This window comes from Myxine glutinosa, chromosome 1 (assembly GCF_964187855.1).
Source record: "Myxine glutinosa chromosome 1, kmMyxGlut1.1, whole genome shotgun sequence".
NCBI lineage: Eukaryota > Metazoa > Chordata > Myxini > Myxiniformes > Myxinidae > Myxine > Myxine glutinosa.
The window spans coordinates 328,189,667-328,214,000 of NC_136261.1; the positions used below are offsets into that span (position 1 = coordinate 328,189,667).

The window sequence follows — 24,334 nt, forward strand, 5'->3', positions numbered from 1 at the left end:
TTTTGAATTCTTCATGTTCTCCCCCTTCCTCCTCTTCCCTTACTACGTGGCCTTTTGAATTCTTCATGTTCTCCTCCTTCCTCCTCTTCCCTTACCACATGGTGTTTTGAATTCTTCATGTTCTCCCCCTTCCTCCTCTTCCCTTACTACGTGGCCTTTTGAATTCTTCATGTTCTCCTCCTTCCTCCTCTTCCCTTACCACATGGTGTTTTGAATTCTTCATGTTCTCCCCCTTCCTCCTCTTCCCTTACTACGTGGCCTTTTGAATTCTTCATGTTCTCCTCCTTCCTCCTCTTCCCTTACCACGTGGCCTTTTGAATTCTTCATGTTCTCCCCCTTCCTCCTCTTCCCTTACTACGTGGCCTTTTGAATTCTTCATGTTCTCCTCCTTCCTCCTCCTTCCATTACCACGTGGTGTTTTGAATCTCTTCATGTTCTCCTCCTTCCTCCTCTCTCATTACCACGTGGTGTTTTGAATTCTTCATGTTCTCCTCCTTCCTCCTCTTCCCTCACACCTGGAGCCCTTTTAAAGTTAGTGGGGCGGCTTAGCCCAAATATTCAAAAGAATTGTGCATTTTGTGAAACAAGCACCAAATTTGCACAAATGTACATTAATATGTTGCGAACATTTTCAGATATTGGGCCACTTGAAATTCCGTAATTTTTTTTTTTCAAATTTTTTCAAATTTCGTAATTTCAAATTTTTCGGGTGACACCGTCACAATTTCGGTCTTCGAGGCCGGCCGATAGGCAAAGTGTGACCGGAAGGACGAGGTTCTCCTGACCACGTGGCCCTCGATCTGGGAAGCGAGAGGCGTTCCATTAGTGGACGCGCCCCTCACGCCCGACTTTTGGGCGGCCCCGGCAGGCCGTTTGTTTTGACGTTCCGTGACAGGCCCCGCACCCCCACCTCCGGGCCGACCGGAAGCTTGTGCTGAGTACATCATACCTGAACAACTCAGTGAGGCAGAACACAGCAGTGCACACCAGGGTGACCCCTTCAGTGCATAAACCAATTAACCTGTCCACTGCAGGGCATATAGAATGAAGTTATTTTCTGCATATAATAATAATATAAGTTCAGTTTCTATATAACAATTTCTGTTATCACCACTACCACTACAACTACCACTACTACAAGCTTTGTCTGGAATTTTGTGGACTAACAGACAAACAGACATACAGACAAGCTGGGATCAAAACATTACCTCCTTCCACCATTGAGTGTAGAGGTAAACATCATGAAATTATATCATGCCCTAGATTTAATTCATGCTTACCCGTGTATTTGCTTCACTGGTTCACAAGGTCTTTTGCATACATGTAATTCAGACTCTCGTCTTCATTGCTGACCACACAATGTTCGCAACATATTAATGTACATTTGTGCCAAATTTGGTGCTTGTATCACAAAATGCACAATTCTTTTGAATATTTGGGCTAAGCCGCCCCACTATATCGGCCGGCCTCGAAGACCGAAATTGTGACGGTGTCACCCGAAAAATTTGAAATTACGAAATTTGAAAAAATTTGAAAAAAAAAATTACGGAATTTCAAGTGGCCCAATATCTGAAAATGTTCGCAACATATTAATGTACATTTGTGCCAAATTTGGTGCTTGTATCACAAAATGCACAACAGGTTTGCTATGCTGCTACACTAAGTATCCTTCTGGTATCTTACTGTTTTAACAAACTCGAATCTCTACCCAAACATAATCCTCCACATTAATTTCCTCCTTAATGTCACCTCTTTCTTTCATGACCCCAGATTGTTGTGTTGCACCTCCTCCTATTTTGTCCTTCCTATCACACCTATGCACCTTGTATCATTCCGATACTGGCCTCCAGGTACTCTCACTGGATCATGTCTCACGTATTGCAAGTCACGTGATCAGCACGGCGTCCAACGACGCTTGGAGTCACGTGTTCAGCACGGTGTACAGTGGACTGGACGACAATACTGATTAATTGAAGAAGCTGTTGGATCCGGTGCGTGGGTCTGTGGTCGGCCTGGTCGTGTCGATCTGCTTTGCTGGACCAAAGGTTGGTGTCGATCTGCTTTCCTGGACCAAAGGTACCGATCAGCGCTAACTGTAAAACGCATCATTCTTCGAAGTCGCGCAATGATGACGTGTGCGGCCTAGTTATTTTTCTTCTAGTCTAGGCAGCTGGCAGTGACACTGTAGCTCCTCTCGTAGGGATTTTTCAATAAGTTCAGTTCAGAATTCAGATTATTATAAAAACAGTTCACCGCAGAATAGGCTAGTGTTGTGGTTGTTGCGACGGAATTTAGTACGTTTTACGTATCGTTTAATTTAAAACGTATGGTACGGTATATCAATATACAGTATATTGTTTATTACGTATCGCAAATATTTAATACAAATATTTTAAATCACTAAGATTAATTAATACCATGAACCCCCAAATATTTATTACTACCATGAACCCCCAAATATTTATTATGACCATGAACCCCCAAATATTTATTACTACCATGAACCCCCAAATATTTATTACTACCATGAACCCCCAAATATTTATTCTGACCATGAACCCCCAAATATTTATTTATATGACCATGAACCGCCAAATATTTATTACTACCATGAACCCCCAAATATTTATTACTACCATGAACCCCCAAATATTTATTATGACCATGAACCCCCAAATATTTATTACTACCATGAACCCCCAAATATTTATTACTACCATGAACCCCCAAATATTTATTACTACCATGAACCCCCAAATATTTATTACTACCATGAACCCCCAAATATTTATTACCACCATGAACCCCCAAATATTTATTACTACCATGAACCCCCAAATATTTATTACTACCATGAACCCCCAAATATTTATTACTACCATGAACCCCCAAATATCTATTATGACCATGAACCCCCAAATATTTATTTATATGACCATGAACCCCCAAATATTTATTACTACCATGAACCCCCAAATATTTATTACTACCATGAACCCCCAAATATTTATTATGACCATGAACCCCCAAATATTTATTACTACCATGAACCCCCAAATATTTATTACTACCATGAACCCCCAAATATTTATTACTACCATGTACCCCCAAATATTTATTACTACCATGAACCCCCAAATATTTATTACTACCATGAACCCCCAAATATTTATTTATATGACCATGAACCCCCAAATATTTATTACTACCATGAACCCCCAAATATTTATTATGACCATGAACCCCCAAATATTTATTATGACCATGAACCCCAAATATTTATTATGACCATGAACCCCCAAATATTTATTACTAGCAGAAGTACCCGGCATTGCCGGGCGGGGAGGGGAGGGGAGGGAAGAAGAGGGGGGGAGGGGAGGGGGAGAGGTGGAGAAGAGGGAGAGAGGGGAGAGGAGGGGGGAGGGGTTGGGAGGGGGGAAGGGGGGAGGGTGAGGGATGGGAGGGTGAGGGGTGGGAGGGTGAGGGATGGGAGGGGGTGGGAGGGGAGGGGAGGGGAAGGGAGAGGGAGGAGGGGAGGGGGGGAGGGGAGAGGGAGGCGGGGAAGGGAGAGGGAGGGGAGAGGGAGGGGGGGAGGGCAGAGGGAGGGGGAGGACGGAGGGGGAAGGGAGGGGGAGGATGGACGGGGGAGGTGGAAGGGGGAGGGAAGGGGAGAGCCAGTCAACAATGACATTGCAGTTCTCATGGTCGGAGAGCAGCACAACAATCGCGACATCGTCCTGCATCTTCGCAAGAGCACGAAGCGGATTTTGGGGACTCACCGATCCTGTGACCCATGCCCTCCAGTACCGGCGTTGCCGGGTGGGGGAAGGGAGACCCGTACTTTCCCAACCCGTACATTCGCCCTCTCGACTCAAGCTCGTATTCGATTCGTATTTGAAATTGAAAGGGGAAAGGGGAAATCCTTCGTATTCGAATTCGTAAACACGAAATATGAATTAAAATTTAATTCATATCGCACAAAATCGACACAAAACACGATCGCATAAAGGTGAAAAAACGCAATGGCTTTTCGCCCTGAATTACGTGCAAACGTGTGACGTATGACGGGATGGAACATCACGTGATCGCTCTGAGCGAATCAGCGAGCTGCTCGCACTGGCTGAGATTAGCGGGTACTTCGCCGAAATGCGCTGAGGTAAATATGAATAAAAAAAATGGATCTCGTCAAATATGGTCTCAGCCATGTTCGTCCCAGGCTCAATGGCCATGTCTATGCCAAATATCAAGCACGTGAGCCTCTCCGTTTCGGAGTCTATCGGTAACATCACACACACACACACACACACACACACACACACACACACACACACACACACACACACACACACACACACACAAACTGTGTTATATATATATATATAAATGACCATGAACCCCCAAATATTTCTTACGACCATGAACCCCCAAATATTTATTACTACCATGAACCCCCAAATATTTATTACTACCATGAACCCCCAAATATTTATTACTACCATGAACCCCCAAATATTTATTACGACCATGAACCCCCAAATATTTATTACTTCCATGAACCCCCAAATATTTATTACTACCATGAACCCCCAAATATTTATTACTACCATGAACCCCCAAATATTTATTACTACCATGAACCCCCAAATATTTATTACTACCATGAACCCCCAAATATGTCTTACTACCATGAACCCTCAAATATTTATTATGACCATGAACCCCCAAATATTTATTACCACCATGAACCCCCAAATATTTTTTTCGACCATGAACCCCCAAATATTTAATACTACCATGAACCCCCAAATATTTATTACTACCATGAACCCCCAAATATTTATTATGACCATGAACCCCCAAATATTTATTACTACCATGAATCCCCAAATATTTATTACTACCATGAACCCCCAAATATTTATTACTACCATGAACCCCCAAATATTTATTACTACCATGAACACCCAAATATTTATTACGACCATGAATCCCCAAATATTTATTACTACCATGAACGCCCAAATATTTATTACTACCATGAACCCCCAAATATTTATTTTGACCATGAACCCTCAAATATTTATGATGACCATGAACCCCCAAATATTTATTACTACCATGAACCCCCAAATATTTATTACCACCATGAACCCCCAAATATTTATTATGACCATGAACCCCCAAATATTTATTACTACCATGAACCCCCAAATATTTATTACTACCATGAACCCCCAAATATTTATTACTACCATGAACCCCCAAATATTTATTACTACCATGAACCCCCAAATATTTATTACTACCATGAACCCCGAAATATTTATTACTACCATGAACCCCCAAATATTTATTACTACCATGAACCCCCAAATATTTATTACTACCATGAACCCCCAAATATTTATTACTACCATGAACCCCCAAATATTTATTACTACCATGAACCCCCAAATATTTATTACTACCATGAACCCCCAAATATTTATTACTACCATGAACCCCCAAATATTTATTACGATCATGAACCCCCAAATATTTATTACACCATGAACCCCCAAATATTTATTACTACCATGAACCCCCAAATATTTATTCCGACCATGAACCCCCAAATATTTATTACGACCATGAAACCCCAAATATTTATTTAGACCATGAACCCCCAAATATTTATTATGACCATGAACCCCAAATATTTATTACGACCATGAACCCCCAAATATTTGTTACGACAATGAACCCCCAAATATTTATTACGACCATGAACCCCCAAATATTTGTTACGGCCATGAACCCCCAAATATTTATTACGTCCATGAACCCTCAAATATTTATTACAACCATGAACCCCCAAATATTTATTACTACCATGAACCCCCAAATATTTATTACAACCATGAACCCCCAAATATTTATTACAACCATGAACCCCCAAATATTTATTACTACCATGAACCCCCAAATTTTATTAATATGAAATAAATAAATAAATAAATATATAATAATAAACTCGGTTGATTCAGATCTGGATGCAGATCTGGCCTATCATTGGGATTTAAAAAATGTTATCAGTTCAGCCTGGGAGGCATGGGCTCTACCGAGTGCCATTTTAGTTCGAGTTCTTTGTTAAACCGTAGAAAGGGAGGCATTTTATCTTTCCACTATTGGGTAATTAGCAAACCAAAAAAACTTCGAAAAACACATTCCTTTACCTGTGCGCGGCTTTGTATTTGACCAATCGCCACCTGGTCATCCACTGCTATTCCAACATATATATACGGGACCACTGTGTTGGTGTATACACGTATTTAATATGTATTTATGAGTTTCCTGCCTTTTTGGTTCATGCATGGAGGAAAACAAAATCCTTCAGTGCTTGTTTTCCCAACAGGTCATGGAAGTTTGTGTTGAAAATGGAACAATGGGCCGAGGTGAAGATGTTGAGAGGGAGGGAGATCAATATATTCGTTTCATCCTCTCTCACCTCAATGAACAGCGTTTGCACGACAACTTCACGGACACCGCACTTATTGTTGCTGGTGAGTCTTCAACGGTTCTGCTCCCTTTGAAGGACAGACTCGATACATTCCTGTTCCAACTATGCTTTTTATGTCTCTGGCGTCGGAGGCATCATGTTGGGTTGCTCATCCGTCCGTGATCAATTTTTGTTACCGTGATAGTCTGTGATCCACTGAAGGGATTTTTTTTTTTACCAAACCATGTATTATGATGCACATGTAACATGTTCATGTACATGTGAAGGTGTTTTATGATGCAAAGATGAACTGATTAGATTTTGTATCATGTGACCTTTATCTGAAAGTAGCAGATTTTTGTTACCGTGATAACTTGTGAACCGCCGAAGGAATTTTGACCAGACTTGGCATAACTATGGACGATAATACAAAGATGAACTGATTCAATTTTGGGTTCAAAAGGACAAAGGCGACCAGTGCTTATAAACTGAAAACCTGTGTTACTGTAATACCTGATGAACCACTCAAGAGATTTCAACCATACTTCACAAATGTATGGACTGTATGCAAAGATGAAATTATTCAATTTTAGATTGATCAGGTCAAAGGTGATATGCCTTTCAAAAATCGTTTTTCAGACTATAACTCCAGTTAGAAGCATCTGATATTGTCTCGCTTCTCCTTGTATATGTGTGTATACATATACAGTGCATTCAGAAAGTATTCAGACCCATTCACTTTTTTCACATTTTGTTATGTTGCGGCCTTATGCTGAAATCGTTGAAATTCATTTTTTCCCTCATCAATCTACACTCAATACCCCATAATGACAAAGAGAAAACAGGATTTTAGAAAGTTTTGCAAATTTTTTTTTTTTTTTAACTGAAATATCACATTGACATAAGTATTCATACCCTTTGCTCTGACACTTGAAATTTAGCTTGGGTGCCTCCCATTTCTCTTGATCATCTTCGAGATGTTTCTACACCTTGATTCGAGTCCACCTGTGGTAAATTCAATTGATTGGACATGATTTGGAAAGGCACACACCTGTCTTTATAAGGTCTCACAGCTGACAATGCATATCAGAGCAAAAACCAAGCCATGAGGTCGAAGGAACTGCTGCAGAGCTCAGAGACAGGATTGTGTCGAGGCACAGATCTGGGGAAGCCTACAAAAAAATTTCTGCTGCATTGAAGGTTCCCAAGAGCACAGTGGCCTCCATAATTATTACATGGAAGAAATTTGGAACAACCAGGACTCTTCCTAGAGCTGGCAGCCCGGCCAAACTGAGCAATCAGGGGAGAAGGACCTTGGTAAGAGAGGTGACCAAGAACCCGATAGTCACTCTGGCTGAGCTCCAGAGATCCTGTGTGGAGATGGGAGAAACTTCCAGAAGGACAACCATCACTGCAACACTCCACCGATCTGGGCTTAATGGCAGAGTGGCCAGACGGAAGCCAAACAGTTCAATCTTGGTTTCATCAGACCACAGAATCTTGTTTCTCACAGTCTGAGAGTCCGTTAGATGCTTTTTTGCAAACTCCAAGCGGGCTTTCATGTGTCTTTCACTGAGGAGAGGCTTCCGTCTGGAAGTTTGGCCCACTCTTCTTGTGCAAACTGCTCCAGTTTTCCCAGATTTGAAGGGTGCCTTCTCCCAACTGCTGTTTTCAAGTCTCCTCACAGGTGTTCAATGGGATTTAGATCTGGACTCATTGCTGGCCACTTCATAACAGTCAAGAGTTTTGTCTTGAACCATTCCTGGGTGCTTTTTGAAGCGTTTTTGGGGTTATTGTCCTGCTGCAAGACCCATGACCTTCGACAGAGGCCCAGCTTTCTGACACTGGGTTGAACATTGCACTCCAAAATGCCTTGGTGATCTCCTGATTTCATGATGCCATGCACACATTGAAGGCACCTAGTGCCAGAGGCAGCCCAGCAACCCCAAAATATCACTGAACCTCCTCAATGTTTGACTGTCAGGAAGGTATTCTTTTCTTTGAAGGCCTCATTTTGTTTTCTGGAAACATAGAGATGATGTGCTTTACGAAAAAGCTCTAATTTGGTCTAATCTGTCCACAGGATATTCTCCCAGAAGGATTTTGGCTTGTTCAGTTGTGTTTTGGAAAACTCCATTTGGGCTTTCTGATGTCTCTCTCTCTCTGCAGTGCGGTCCTCCTGAGTCTCCTGCCATAGATCCCCCTTTCATTGCGTTGGTGACTGATGGTGCGAGGTCACACTGTCGTACTTTGTATCTGAAGGTCAGCTTGAATCTGTTTGGCAGTTGATCGAAGTGCTTTCTCCACCATTCAAACAATTCTTTGCTGCAATCTTCGATCAAGTTTTCTCTTGCAGCCACGTCCAGGGAGGTGGGCTACATTACCATGGGCCTTAAACTTCCTGATAACATTGCATATGGTGGACACAGGAACATCAAGGTCTCTGGAGATGGGCTTGTAGCCTTGAGATTGTCCATGCTTCGCTACAATCTTGCGTCTGACCTCCTCAGACAATTCTCTGGTTTTCTTTCTTTTTTCCATGCTCATTGTGGTACACACAATGACCGGCTAACCCCCGCTCTAGCAGGGAAAATGGCCTTTAAAATACATGTTGTTGTTGTTGTGTATTGTGGTACACACAATGTGTGTACCTGGTGTTGGCTTCGTGGTTAGGGTGCCAGCTTAGGATCCTAGGATCCTGGGTTCGAATCCCGGTCGATCGCTGAATTAACGCCAGGGGGGTTGACTCAGCCTGTCATCCTTCCGAGGTCGGCTAATTGAGTACCAGTTCACTGGTAATTCCCTGCTTGTCGTAAAAGAGCGACAAAAAGGGTTGGCGGCAGGAAGGGCATCCGGCCGTAAAACATTGCTTCAAAAAGGGGACCAAAAAACAACAACCACGGTCCCCGAAAAAGGCCAACCCCCACTTTGCGGGGAAAAATGGCCTCTAAAGGTGGTTTAAATTTTTTTTTTTTGTGGTACACACAGTGACACAAAACAGCAGAATGACTCCTTTACTCTATTCAAACTGGTTAAATGAGTGATTTTTATATTGCAGGCACCTGGAACTCACCGCAGGCGAGTTCAATTCCCAAGTAAAGTAGAATCACCTGCTTGAAATCTAATAATTTCTAACTACTTCTAAAAGGTGCCAATAATATTGTCTGGGCCGTTTTCGGATGCCTGTGTGGAATAAGCAAAGATTTAGTAATTTTTTCAGCCTTTTTTGTTTTGTTCCACTGCAAACCAAAGAAATACATATTTGTGGATACCAAAATATTTTTTAATTTCAACAATTTTCTGGAAGAAATGGTGCATTATTTGAAAAAAGTGCAAGGGTGCCAATATTTTTGGCCACGACTGCATATGTCTATATATATATATATATATATATATACACTTATGCAGTCACGTGAAAAAGTAAGTTCACCCCATGTAAAGTTTTGACTTTTTCAACATATTTCAACATACAGCTATTTGATCTTCATTTCAACAATATTGATAGATAAAGGTGATATAATATAACAAATATCATGAAACATTTACATTTTGTAGTCCATTGTATAATTTAAATACACATAAATGCAAATTTTGCATGTGGAAAAAGTGAGTACACCCCGACATTTATCAACAACAACAACAACAACATGCATTTTAAGGCCATTTTCCCTGCTAGAGCGGGGGTTAGCCTTGCGGTCCCCATGAAAATCTTCTCCATTTTGCCCTATTTTCTGCATCTCTCCTTGTTAACCCCCTTGCCCGCATTTCTTCTTTCACCATCTTTAGCCAAGTCTTTCTCGGTCTTCCCCGCCCTCTACTTCCTTCTACATTCATTTCCATCACTCTTCTCAACCAGTCACTTTCATCCTTCCTCAACACATGACCAAACCATCTCAACCTGTTCCTCTTCACAGCATCAATCACAGGCTCTATTCCCATCATCTTTCGCAATTCATCATTTGTCTTCCTCTCTCTCAACGATACTCCGCACATCCACCGAACCATTCGCATTTCCACCCTTTCCAGCCTTCGTTGCTGCTCTACGTTCATTACCCATGTCTCGCTCCCATAAATCATAACACTTCTCACACGTGCAGCATAGACCTTTCCCTTCAGCTTCAACGACACTCCCCTCCTCATCAGCACGCAACTCAGTTCCCGAAACTTCTTCCATGCACATCTCACTCTAGCAACCGTTGCCTAGTCTGATCCACCTTCTCCATTCAGCATGTCTCCGAGGTAGCAAAATGTTTTCACACCTTCCAGCTTCACGCCGTCTCCAAGATCCAACTTAACATTTCCTCCATCTGCAGCTCCCTTTGTGCACACCTTACATTTGAATGTAGCTGCCACACTGGTTAATGACCCTCTCAGACCACTGCATTTTTGATGAACCCACTCAGCACACATTGTACATTGAATGGAGTTCACTCCGACACCCTTTTCATCAGTTTCACCCGACATTTATCACTACTTCAAATACCTAAAATTAGAATCAGGTGCACCAGCTCAGGTGCAAATGATTACAACATCATTAGAGAGGATCTTGGAGGAACCTGTCTTATTTAAACCTCAGACATTTAGTTTGGTTTGCTCTTTGTTGTTGAAGTGTGCGGCGTCACCATGCCGAGATCAAAAGAGCTCTCTGAGGCCTTCAGAAAGAAGGTTATACATGCCTCCGAGTCTGGGAAGGGATTTAAAAAGATCTTCAAACAATTTGAAATCAATCATTCGACTGTCCGGAAGATCATCGACAAGTGGAGAAGATTCCAAACAACTGCCAACTTGTTCAGGCCAGGCCGCCCCAGCAAGTTCAGCCCGAGAGCAGACCGCAAGATGCTGAAAGAAGTCTCGAAGAACCCCAGAATGTCATCACGGGACCTACAGGTAGCTCTTGCCACTGTTGATGTCAAAGTGCACGAGTCTACCATTAGAAAGAGGCTGCACAAATTTGATCTACATGGGAGGTGGTGTGCCAGGAGGAAACCTTTGCTGTCCAGAAGGAACATCAGGGCAAGACTAAAGTTTGCCAACGAACACCGAGGCAAAGACCAGCACTTCTGGAACAATGTGCTCTGGACAGATGAGTCAAAGGTAGAGCTATTTGGCCACAGTACCAGAAGACATGTTTGGCGAAAACCAAAGACAGCATTTGACCACAAGAACCTGATACCAACTGTATTATGGCTTGGGGCAGCTTTGCTGTATCAGGGCCTGGGCAGCTCACCATCATAGAATCCACTATGAATTCTTCATTGTACCAGAGTGTGCTTGAGGATAATGTGAGTCCATCTGTCGGAAAGTTGAAGCTCAACCGAAGGTGGACCTTGCAACATGACAATGACCCTAAACATACCAGTAAATCCACCAAGGAATGGCTGAAAAGAAAGAAATGGAGGGTTCTGGAATGGCCAAGTCAAAGCCCGGATCTAAATCCCATCGAGATGTGGGGGATTTGAAACGAGCTGTGCATGCAAGAAACCCCTCAAACATCGCACAGCTGAAAATTCTGCATGGAGGAGTGGGCAAAAATTTCTCCCAATCGATGTCAGAGACTGATAGACAGTTATAAGAAACGCCTACTTGAGGTTATTTCTGCCAAAGGGGGCAATACCACCGATTAGAGCCAAGGGTGTACTTACTTTTTCCACATGTGAAATTTGCATTTATGTTTATTTAAATTATGCAATGGACTACAAAATGTAAATGTTTCATGATATTTGTTGTATTATATCACCTTTATCTCTCAATATTGTTGAAATGAAGATCAAATAGCTGTATGTTGAAATATGTTGAAAAAGTCAAAACTTTACATGGGGTGTACTTACTTTTTCAGGTGACTGTGTATATATGTATTTATATTTATTTATATATATATATATATATATATATATATATATATATATATATATATATATATATATATATATATATATATATATATATATTCCTCTCTCTCTCTCTCCCTCTCTCTCTCTAAAGTTACCTTTAATTTTTCACGTGATCTTTAATTGAGATCAAACGTAACAGTGGGTTGTCACCTAACATGGGTGGAGGAATATCCATTGATGCATTCACATCAAATTCTACTTTGTAGTTCTTATTAATTTCCATGCCAACCTTAACAGGAAAACCATGAAGAAATTGCTGCTTCTCAAACCTGATATTGAAACCATTACATTTTCCCAAGCATTAACTTATAAAATCTTTCACCCATTTCTCATTCCAATCTGCCCATTCTCCACTGGTACAGGTCACCGATTCAGAGCCCACAAAGCCGTTCTCGCTGCCAGCAGCCGCTTCTTTCACAGTTTCTTCAAGCAGGTCCAGGAAGATACAGTGGTAGCGATTGAGGGTAAGGACAGGACGAGTTCACCAAAGTTAGAGGCAGCAGTTTTTGTGCAAAATGAAAGGTTATGTGTGACAATCATGGTTAGTGCTGCATCTTAGAGCAAAACGTTATTGCATCCATATATTGCTTTGTTCCATCTCTGTCTCTAACTTCTGTCACGTCTCAATGTGAACAACTGGGTTTAAATGCATAGTAAGCAAGTTATTCATAGAGAGAATGAGGCTGATGGCATGTTTAAACTTGTGTGATTGTTTGGAGCAGGCCTGAGTGAGCTGGCATTTGGACACCTGCTGGAGTTTATTTACACGGGTATTATCTATGTGGAAGGTGTTGAGCTTGATCTCGTGCTGAAAGCTGCAGAGTTTTTGCAGATGGACGAAGCCATCATTGTGTTGAAAAAGAGGTTTGTCAGGCCATCATGTTATATCAATGGAATATTAGTCTTTCTGACGAATTGGTGTCAATCAGTCTTTATAACAATTTTTGTCTTGGTTAATGACTAACACTTGACATCAGCTGTGCTTGGTTTCTCATGTTGCTAAATATATTATTTTCAACTTTTACTTGATATAATGCATTGTTCATCATGTTATATGCCTTGTGGAAGTCTCCTTGTGGAAATGAGTTTGGGTTTCCAAAATAAGGCCATTAGGGCATTGCTTCATGTTTCGCATGTGATTCTGTTGAAACATATTGTAACTGTGGACCATGGGGTGGACAAGTCATCAAATCTTCCACCTGAACGATCACCAACTTAGTGACAGATTGTCCTCAGACACCGTACGCTGGGAAATTCGAACAGATCTTTTCTTCGGTTTCTGACGTACAGAACTTCAAACTAGATCTGTCACCTATGGTAAATGCCCCATTTAGAAGAGAATTGGGGGCCCGGTGGATGTACCCTAGGGAAATATACTGCAGGCTTGCAACCTCTTGACAAGGGCTTTCGCCAAATTTCCAAAAGCCGCGAGTTTAATTCACGCCACAATTATAATTGCCAAATTGTGAATCACGTACCAGGCTGACATCCCAGTGGTGACGAGCAGGTTTATTGAACAATCAAAATTAAGCAATGAGGGAATAGGCAGAATAAAAATAGGCGCACGTATCACAATTTATTTATTTTTTTTGTATACAAGATCGAGGCTCGTGAAAGAACTAACATCAATCACAAAAAAGGACAAACGGACACACAAAGCATACAATAAAGGGAGCGGGAGACAAGATGGGGAGAGAGAGGGAAGCACACAAGTACAACAGCAGAGAACAGGGAGAAGTGAAGATCCGTGGGAGGGAGAGGGCTTGGGGGGAGGAAGCATGGGAAGGCTGTTAAGGTATAAAACACATGGACACTGCTAGAACTTCCAGGCAAGAAAGAAGTCGGGATTTCAAAAAATAATAGTGGATCTGTGGTGAATTAACGGGGGTAGACAGGTCAAGTTGTGTATAATTGCTCTTTATACACTAAATCCCACGTGTCCACACTATATCGACGGCTTATGTGATATCTTAAACCATTCACACCACGAAGATTGAGAGAAGGAGAGGCCATGGACGATGAACGAAATAACTTGATGCCCACGTGATGCCTGCGTGTGTTTGGCGTTGGCTGGGGTGAGGGAGAGCGAGATGGCAAGTCTTTGGCGTGAACGAGACGTGTCTGCTGTGGCGCATCCGGGCTCCGCAACTTTGTGCTTGTCTGGCATTGGGTCTGTCTCTCTCTGGATCTGCCAAGTCCACTTGCTGGACTTCACAGGACGTCTCTTGCCCAACTAATCTGCGCTCTGAGCTGCCCTCTGCTCCTCGCTTGGTGCTTTCCCTGCCAAACTCTCTGAACCAACTCACTTAACCGCTCGGTGCCAACTGCCTGTTCTGTCCCCGTCCCTAGGTTTTTCTTGCTTCGCAAACATTCGCTGATTGGTTCTCTGCCTGGCCTCTTGGAGCCTCTAGCCATGCCCACAGGTTTGAGTGGTTTCGGGTGGGTCTGGCAGTTTCAGCACAGCCCTTACCTTTGCACACGATCACAAGAGGTTAGGGGAGAGGAGATTTGTTGTGGCTAGCGGAGCTGGTTATTAAATGCAGTTAACTTTCAAGAAACACACAGACAGATTATGGAGGGAATGATTCAAAGACTTGAGGGTAACAGTGGGGAAGCTTTATACATTATGGTTGGGAAGGGTCACAGTATCATCTCCTGAAAATTTTCGACACATGCTCTATCATTTTCACACAGAAACCACACACTTATGCTAAACATGTACTAATGGCATAACTCGTCCATTTTATACCCATTACCTCCTATTCCCGCAACACTTTCTTGCTGTTTGTGGCAAAAATAATTTTCATATATGTACAGTATAAATAACACTTTTCAGACTTGCCAGACTTTTGCCAATTAGCACATTTCCACATTTTTGTCAAGTAGTTGGTTGAATGATTGTTGTGTTATTTATTAACCTGTTTCTTTAAGAAAAAAAATCCTTGTTGACACAAAACTGCAAGTAGTCAAAGCTGTTTTGGTTCTCATTCATTCCCATTCATGAGAGTTTCATCTCACCAGTCATTTAAACTTCCAAAAATTATACTTTAAACTTCTTCTGTTGTCTGTCTGTTTGTGAAGAGGACATTTCAAAAAGTTGTGGACCGATTCAGACAAAATTTGGTGGAGAGGTTGGTTATGTGACAAGGAAGAATTGATTCAATTTTGGTGAAGCAACGAGATTTTTTAGATTTTTAAGCGATTCTTCACCATTGAGTGATAGGGCCAAAAACAATATATGGCATGATATTTCAAAAAGTTGTGGATGGATTATGGCAAAACTAGGTGGATGAGTTTGTTAGGTGACAATAACAAGCCAATTCAGTTTTGGTTCATGTCCAGATCCTCCCTATTGGTGCGATACAAAACGTAAACTGTTCAGCCTGGCAGAGGCTGAAGAGGCTGGTTCTCGACTGAGTGCCCTTCGAGTTGCATGAGTCAATTATGTTGCGTGTAAACTTGCATTCGGGTGTTCTGCACATCACTCGTGCCAAATAGGCTCTTGGAATGAACGCTGGAACGGTCCATCAACATTTCTATAATAAATTCTACATGTTTAGTTTATTTTACGGCAGAGAGTATATATTCTCACTGGAATGCTTTTTAAAATTCACCCAATTTCTTTAGCGATTCTTACTGGCATGCCTTTTCATTACAGCGCAAAATGCACATCACAAAATTAATAGAAACTGTTTGGAATCTATAAAAGTATAACGTATAATAAAAACCAAGCAAAATACAATAATGAAGTTGTTTTCATAATTAAATAGCAATACAATTTTGTTATTCCCTTTTATTCTTTCATTTCAGAGGCCTCTACTTATTGCTCAGTCATGTGTCATTGCACTTGGTTGGTTATGAAATATGCAAGACCAATAAGAATTACATTGAAAGAATTGCTGCTTTACAAATCCTGATCGTATAAGACAGGTAAAAAAAAATCTGTGATGGAATCATCTTTCAGTTGTCCCCCAACGACAGGGCAGCCAGTCAAACCAGCACAGTGGGGCATCCCAATAATCAGATGCGGACAATCTCAGAGACCTGCAAGGTGGTGACTGAAAGCCTACCTGAACTCTTGGACTCCACTTCCTCAACGCTACAGTACAACCAGGAATCGGGCAAAGATCTTGGTACAACTCCGATAAAGATTGAACAGTCTGACTCCGCCCTGGTACTGCTGGCTGATCTCATCAAGAGTTCACAAGAGGGGAATAGTCCAGAGGAGCAAAATAACTCTACCAGTGACAACCACATACCCAACAGCAAAAGTCTCCAGGTAAGATTATATTGCTTTAACCCGCAATTTAATTGTAATTTTTGAGATAAATTACTGTGGTAGTTTTGACTTAAACATAATTTTAGCAGATCTGTGAGGATACATCATTTTCATAAAATATTAATGATGCTGATGTAAGTGATGGTAGTTTCAAAGCTGGGGTGCTTTTTAAATAGTCGGACCCCGACATTCGCGGCCCCAACATTCGCGGGTTCCACGTATTCGCGGTTAATAAATTGCGACCTGCTTCTTTATTTGCGACCCTGTGTCCCGCGTATTAGCGGTCTTTTGCGGGCACAGAAAAAATATCTCCACGAGCCGCGAGCATGACACAGTTCTAAAACATATCTTCCACCAGCCACGCATAAAGCAACTGGACATACACAAAAACATATCTTCCACGAGCATGACCTGTTTCTACATTCGCAGCCCTGTGTTTTGATCGCATTTTCACGGCTTTCCGCGGCCACATAAAAATATTTTAGCCGCGATATAAGCGAGATTCGCAGGATATCCCACCATTCACACTAAGTATAGCTACGCGACATATCCAACCTTTCGCACTGTGAACATAGCTTTGCGGGATATCCCATCAGCTGCGTAACCCGTCATTATTTTTAAAATGTAACACGTCATTACTACGTAACACATCATTGCATCACCCTGCGAGTTACTATACAGAATGAAAACACTCCACCACATTTATTAGTGCAATTAGCTGTCCACTTTTCCCCCCATTGAAACAATGCCTCGACAATTGCGGGATTTTACGTGAATCAAAAAGTGCCAGGAACCTATCCCCCCTTTTCCCATGGAAACAATGCCCACACATCCACAGTTCCGACATTCGCAGCATTTTCCAGGAACGTTTCCCCCGAGAATGTTGGGGTCCGACTGTAATATAATTTTTAAAAATCCTTTGAGGAATGTGAAATTAAAACACAAACACACACACATACACACATGTTTAGAAGATGTATCCTGTAAATGTATCATGATGGAATCATCATGTTTCATTCACGATACAATTTTTCCGTCACGATACACCTTTAAAATACAAACGTTAACAAAAATAAAACTTTTTCAATTTCCTACTTTATTTATACTTAAAGGTAATTGTGATATTAAATTGACTTTCAGAGAAATTTGAGTTATTATCTCCTTGCATTTCACACTTTTAACTTCGCACAAATGCTTAAAGGGGAGAAGCACTACAAAAATGAAAATAACACAAACGTTTGCACAGCATTGTATAAAATAAACTATGTTTCATGTCAAATCCTAGGTGTACAAGCATTACCCTCACACTGTACCAATACACCACCAAACAGACAAGTAAGGAATGTGACTGAGGGATTATAAGGCAGTTTTTTGGTGATTTACTTTGTGAGGGAATCGAGTTGTGATCGAGTAAATGTGTACCCTACAGAAATGTCAGAAACAGTTTTCGCATGACGTCAACTTTAAGACCCAGCAGGCCCATCACAGTCAAGGCCAGGAAACTGTGCACGTTTGCGATTACTGCCAGAAAGCATTTCAACATCTTGGTCACTACAAGGAACATCTGCGCAAGCATACCGGTCAGTGAGTATGCTTTTCTAAAACTCACAGGAAATCAATTTAGTGAGCACCGCAAAAATAACTTATCTGCCAGGTGAGGTCTTACAAGATCTGAATAAACAAGGAGAATGGCATCATAGTCGATGTAGAATATCTATTGTGGAGTATAAGTTAATGTTTGTATTTGGCTAATTGTGTTGGTGATTGCCACAAGATTGATGAAACCCTTACGTATAACAAGTTCAGGCAGATTCTAGTTAAATTGCCACCATGTACTTGGCTGAATTGTAGAGAATTTTTCCCACCTCTGGAACAATCCTGTAAATTGATTGTTTAATTGCCGGCGGCCGGTCTACTCATGGGCCACACTCTATTCAATGCCTCTCCTCCCTCCAGGTCTTCAAAACAGCTGTCCACCACCATCTCTTATCTTCCCCCATCTAAAAACCTTGATCTTTTCTAACGCCGTTAATCCACCCCAAACCCATCTCCTTCAATTTCAGCTTTCATTCCTGAAAGTCCGTGTAGTGTCCATCTTGTTGATCCTGTGTACCGTGCCCAAGCCCTCTCCCTTCCACAGATCTCCTGATGTCCCTGTTCCCTACTGTTGTTGTGCTTCCCTTTCTCACTCCTCCTGTCCCCTGCTCCCTGTGTTAGATGTTCTGTGTGCTTGCTCTCATTCGAGCCTCGACAGCATGTACAAAAAAAAAGAAAAAAAAAAGTATCAAAATCAGGAGTGAAATCTCAAAAATTTAAGACATTAGCGATTCTTATAACTAAGTGTACATCGTATAACTAGGCTTTAAGTAGGTAGGGCTGTCCTTCCTCCTTCTCCATATTGCCAAAGCATTAAACCTAACTTTTTCTACTGTTCCAACAATTGTATTTATTAAGTGAAGAAAAGATTAAGGAATGTGCCCAAAATGTAACTTTTTTGAGTGCAGCGAAAATAATGAACCAGCAGGATCGACGTCCAGGCTTCCGCAGTCACACCTGGGTACTCCGTGGTGGAAATCTTTGGAGTTAGGAAGGCAAAATCGATCAAATTAACCTTTTGAACCCTGAGCTCCTTGGACTTTTGGCTCGCCCACCCTGCACTGTCTGGAGAAAAATCACTGAAAAGTTAAAATTTGTTTTATTTCGGGTTTTTTGCCAAAAAAAAACGTTTTCGAGCCCTGTAATTACAAATAAATGATATCTTGAATCATACTCTTACTTTTTTTTTTTTGGAGTGTATCGCTAATACTCTGCTTTGTGGTGCAACTCAAACCAGCAGTTATTACCCGACTTTCTGACACACAAGAATGCTCCACAAGAACCTCCCTCGCACTTACTGAGCAATAAGCGGCGATGCAGATCAGAGATTAAGTGTAATATAACGGAGCCGCTGATTGCTCAGGAAGTTGCTCATGATGTATTTGTAAACAAGAGAAAATTAGCCTCATACCAGGTTTAAAACAATCTCCATTACGAGCCTCACACCATGAAAAAGAAGAAAAAAAAACAAAAACAAACATGTAGCCAGTAGACTGGCCGCCAGGGTATACTGTATATTGGTTTGATTAGTGGACTGTAAACCGGCTACTCGGATTCAAATGGTTAAGAAGAGTCAGCTGATAAGTTTTAACATGTTGATTCATTGTTGCTTTGTGTGCATTAGCCAATGAGGCCTTATCTGCATTTGTTCATCCCAAGGTGAAAAACCCTTCAAGTGTCCCATGTGCCATGTAAACTATGGGAGAAAAAGCTCATTAAAGATCCATCTTCAGGTGTGCAATTCTGTGGAAGGTGCCAAGAAGGGTCGTCGGAAATTCTTTGTTTGTCAGGTGAGGATTGAGTACTGCTCATGGTTGCATCATCATTCCTTTCAATAGGTAACAAATTATTCTTGACAAGTGCAAAATTCAGGCAATTAAATAAATATTTATACACATACCCTCTTTCCTTCCCTTAGGTGATGTTTTCATGTTCATCCACTGTCCACCTTCTCCAATCTGTCCTCCCATGGTGGTTAGAACAGTCTCACTTTGTTTTGCTTTCTGTGAGCCATTACTTTGAATTTAAAAAGCTTCAATAGATACTCATAAAAAATGCTAACCAAATGGAATTTGAAAAAGACTAATGCTCCAAATTTGGGGGGATTTTAGGGATATGTGTGTATATACTGTGTATACTGTGAGATATTAAGGGATGGGGATATTGGCAGGACATGTCGGTAGTCTGTGTGGATGGGTTAAAAGTTCCTTGTATCTTTTTGTGTATATCAGAAGTGTATTTTCTCGTTGTATTTTGAAAAACGTAAAAAAATCATTTATGGAAGCTCACTGTTGTGACTTTAAAACTTAGTTAAGAGTCCAATATAATGCCAGCTTTGCATGTAACATTGGTGGTGGTCCTGCTCGCATCTGCGAATGGAAGAAGTGTGAAGGTTATCCTTGCAAAACTTTAATGACTATGAAGGGGCAGTGGAAAACTGTTGTCTCAGCAGATACGAGTATATGGAACAGTTTCAGTGATTGAATGAAGAAAATATTCCAATTTACGAATCAATGCTGACTTTCCATGTTTTTGTGACACATTCGTCTCTCCTACAAACATCCCTTTTTTATGCAGAATTTGGTACGGAGATCACGTTTTTAATACGTTTTTATTTCTTGCTTTCCAGGTTTGCGAGACGTCATTCCAACGCTGGGAAAATTTCAAGGATCACTTGATATCGCACACGGGGAAAAAGCCCTATTACTGCCCGGACTGTGACAAATGGTTTATGTGGCCCACGGAGTTCCAAGATCACTGTTATAGCACCCATGGACGGCCTGGAGCAATCCCCAAGCAAGAGGCATCCAATACTGAGCGATAGATGGTGATCAAGAGAGATGAATGATAGTCGACGATTATAATTTTCACCAACATTTTTGAACTATTTCAATAGAATGTAATGTTTTAACGTCTTTGTGGGATCTTGCAAGAGCCCATGCAATATTCATGCCATTTTATACTTTAAAACGTTTAAAAAAAGTTGTCCCTATTTTTCTATTTTTATTTTCTGGGACACATCCAAGCAAATATTTAGCTATATCTTCTACACTCTTCCACAGGACAGAAAAATAGTAGCTGTGCTAGGAAGACTCAAGCCTGCATTAGTCCTATTTGTTTAGGTCGAGGCTCATAAATTTGTGAACAATGGTTTTAAAAAAACTAGGTGAAAAAACAAGAACGGCACTCGGTAGAGCACATACCTCTGTCAGGTCGAACTGTTTACTTTTTGTATCCCACTGATAGACCGGATCTGGATTCGGCCGAACCCAATCGAATCGGCTTGTTCTTGCCACCTACCCAACTCATCAAACATGTTTTGTCATAATCTGTCCACAAATTTTTGAGATATCATGCTATATATCGTTTTTGGTCCCATCTGAATGGTGAAAAATCACTTGAAAATTTTAAAATTATCATATCTTGATATGGATCCAGATCTTCACTGAAATCAAATCAATTCATCCTTGTCACACACCCAATTGAGTACCAGTTCACTGGTAATTCCCTGTTTGTCGTAAAAGGCGACAAAAAGGGTTGGCGGCAGGAAGGGCATCCGGCCGTAAAACATTGCTTCAAAAAGGGGACCGAAAAACAACAACAACCACGGTCCCCGAAAAAGGCCAACTCCCGCTTGCGGGGAAAAATGGCCTCTAAAGGTGATTTCTTGTCGCACACCCAATCTGTCCACCAAGTTTTGTCAGAATCCGTCTATAACATATTGAGATATATTGCTCACAGAGAGACAGACAGGGGTGAAAACATAACCACACACACACACACATATTATATATATATATATATATATATATATATATATATATATATATATATATATATATATATATATATATATATGGTAGGGATACCTTCGTTCAGGTAGAGTGTATAGATTAGTGTGCTCCGACTGTCGTGAAGAAGAAGAACCATCTTGATGTACCATAAGTAGGGACTTTGTATTAGACTGGACTGTCATGTAAGTGCATCTTCGTCCCCATCAGAGGAGTGGGGTATGTTAATTAGCTCAGGGATTATGGGTAAATCAATCCCCTGTGTGTCAATTCCTCTGTAAATTATTCCTTTGTTCCTTCTGACACCGCACTCAACACATAGCCAAGCCACGCAATCGGCACCCTAATTAAGCTCACTAATTAAAAAGCTAACCGGAAATCAGGAATCGAACAATACCGCTGGCGCCGCAGGCGCTACATCACCACAAGGACCGGCAGTCCGAGAGCCATGCCCGGAAGAGCCGTGATTGGTCCGGGTTTGATTGACAGAAAGGACTGGTAAGGAGTGAGCGGCTCGCTGATTGGTGGAGCACCAAAGATGACGTCGGAGCAGGGGGTACAAAATGGTTGGAGCGGCAGACATTTTTCCCTTCTCGGTTTTTTGGGCTGGCAGTGAACGGTTGTGTACCGGCATCTTCTCCTCGTTCCCTTCTTTCCTTCTGGCATCTGGGCATTGAGAGCGAACGTTCCCTTTTGCAGCTTCTCGTTCCAAAAGCGATAGTGGACGGTTGTGCTTCGCTCTCTGCACGGGGAAGCTTCGTGAACGGCCGTGTTCCGAGATCTTGCTGGTGGTTGTGAAGTGGTGGAGCTGCGGTTGTACAGGTGCGGCTGGAAGAGCAAGCTGTACGCCTGCCGTTCACGTCGTGTGGCAGATCTGTTTCGTGCCAACGCCTAGTGAACGAGGGCGACTGAGGCCTTTTCCCCGCTATCACCAGAGCCGTGTCCGGACTGCGCACTCGAGGGGGGGTTGGGGGGGGGGGGGCCTGGACGATCCTGATGAGATTTCGGAGACACACTGAATTAAGTGCACACAGACGCATATTTATTTTCGGTTATCTTTCCCCTTCGTCTGTCTTTGGGTCTGTTTGTGGGGACATCCCGTTTCGGATTTTAGTTTTATTGATCGAGCATTTTCTTTGTTACCGGCATTTTATTTAATAAACCTGTTTATTTTTATACATTTTTATTCTGTTTCATGCGAGGTTATTTATTACAGGGTCGAGGACATCGGGGGGTGGGGGGGGGGGGGGGGGGGAGGATCCGTGAAGGTTAAGGCTCCAGTTTCTTCTCCCCCGTTTGCTCCCCACGTGTATTAACTCCGCCATTGAACTGAACGTCTGAGTGTTAAAGCTCATTTGGTCATCCTGCTACCCTACGGTGTTCACCAAGGGTAGTTACACGACAATATATATATATATATATATATATATATATATATATATATATATATATTGTTGTGGTTTTGTAATAATGAACACCCCCTATAGTTAATTACACGACAACATGTAGCCTGCAGTAGTCAGTTAATTCTTATTAAATGTAAAGATGAGCTCCCTTCCCATTGTGTAGTAATTAAAGCAAATATGCGTTGTTTCGGCAGGACACCACAAACCTTCGTATGGTTGAACAAAGACGTGGTGATGTGCATGTAGGCATGGCTAAAATTACAGTCCACGTGATCAACCACGGCTGTGGTAGGCGTGGCTAAATTAACTGCCCACGTTACCAGCAAGCAGCCAATGAGAGGTCGTGGACACGCATAGACCAATGAGAGATCGTGAACACATAATCAACCAATCAGGTCATGGACACTTCAGTAGCAAACTTCCCCAGCAAACTACCACTGTTACCTTGGCCAATGGGAGGCTGTTGAACTTTCTAGGAAGCCTTTCCACTCGATAAAACCCAGGCCCATCGCCGTTCCCCTCCCTCTCACTGCCCCTCTCTCGCTGCCTTCTTATCGTCGTCCTTCGAGCCAGCTGTCCACTGTGCTGGTTCATCCTTCCTGTGCTCGACCTTCGTTCCTCGTGCTGGTGCTTCGTCTGAGCTGAGGTCGTCGCCTGCGCTGAATCGTTCCTCGACCTAGATCGTCGTTCGTGCTGACTTTGACACGGCGGGTCGTCTAGCGGACCTTCTGCAAGCTGCGTGTTCTGAGCGGCCTGTGGACTGCGCGCGAACCCAAGTCCGCGGCTGCACGTTGCTCAGTACGAGTTAACCTGTGAAATTCAGTGTGTGTGTGTGTGTGTGTGTGTGTGTGTGTGTGTGTGTGCACGCGCCTGTTGGGATTTAGATAGGTAAG

At 42.0% G+C, this 24,334-nt stretch overlaps 2 protein-coding genes across 10 annotated transcripts in view; one reads left to right on the plus strand and one right to left on the minus strand.

Moving 5' to 3' along the window:
* MTAP (methylthioadenosine phosphorylase) overlaps positions 1–2,041 on the minus strand; it is a 70,028-nt gene extending 67,987 nt beyond the window's left edge. Inside the window, exon 1 of one of the 2 annotated variants that reach the window (XM_078769732.1) lies at positions 1,750–2,041. The gene's annotated coding sequence lies outside the window, so the exon portion shown is untranslated. The remainder of the gene's footprint in view (positions 1–1,749) is intronic. The other variant, XM_078769733.1, reaches the window with a different exon arrangement.
* On the plus strand, positions 1,851–23,757 carry ZNF131 (zinc finger protein 131). Of its 8 annotated transcripts, XM_078769724.1 has the most exons (10): positions 1,908–2,076; positions 6,395–6,542; positions 12,732–12,833; positions 13,092–13,233; positions 16,351–16,648; positions 18,078–18,228; positions 19,904–20,034; positions 20,163–20,249; positions 20,874–21,071; positions 23,636–23,757. In XM_078769724.1, the coding sequence occupies exons 2-9, from the start codon at positions 6,398–6,400 to the stop codon at positions 21,066–21,068; spliced, it is 1,251 nt and encodes a 416-aa protein (XP_078625850.1). In that variant the 5' UTR covers positions 1,908–2,076; positions 6,395–6,397; the 3' UTR covers positions 21,069–21,071; positions 23,636–23,757. The 8 variants fall into 8 exon arrangements, with proteins under 8 accessions (XP_078625852.1, XP_078625850.1, XP_078625848.1 ...); XM_078769722.1 differs by lacking the exon at positions 23,636–23,757 and having other exon boundaries at positions 20,874–21,229; XM_078769727.1 differs by lacking the exon at positions 23,636–23,757 and having other exon boundaries at positions 20,163–20,218; positions 20,874–21,229.
* Positions 23,758–24,334: the final 577 nt, after the last annotated feature.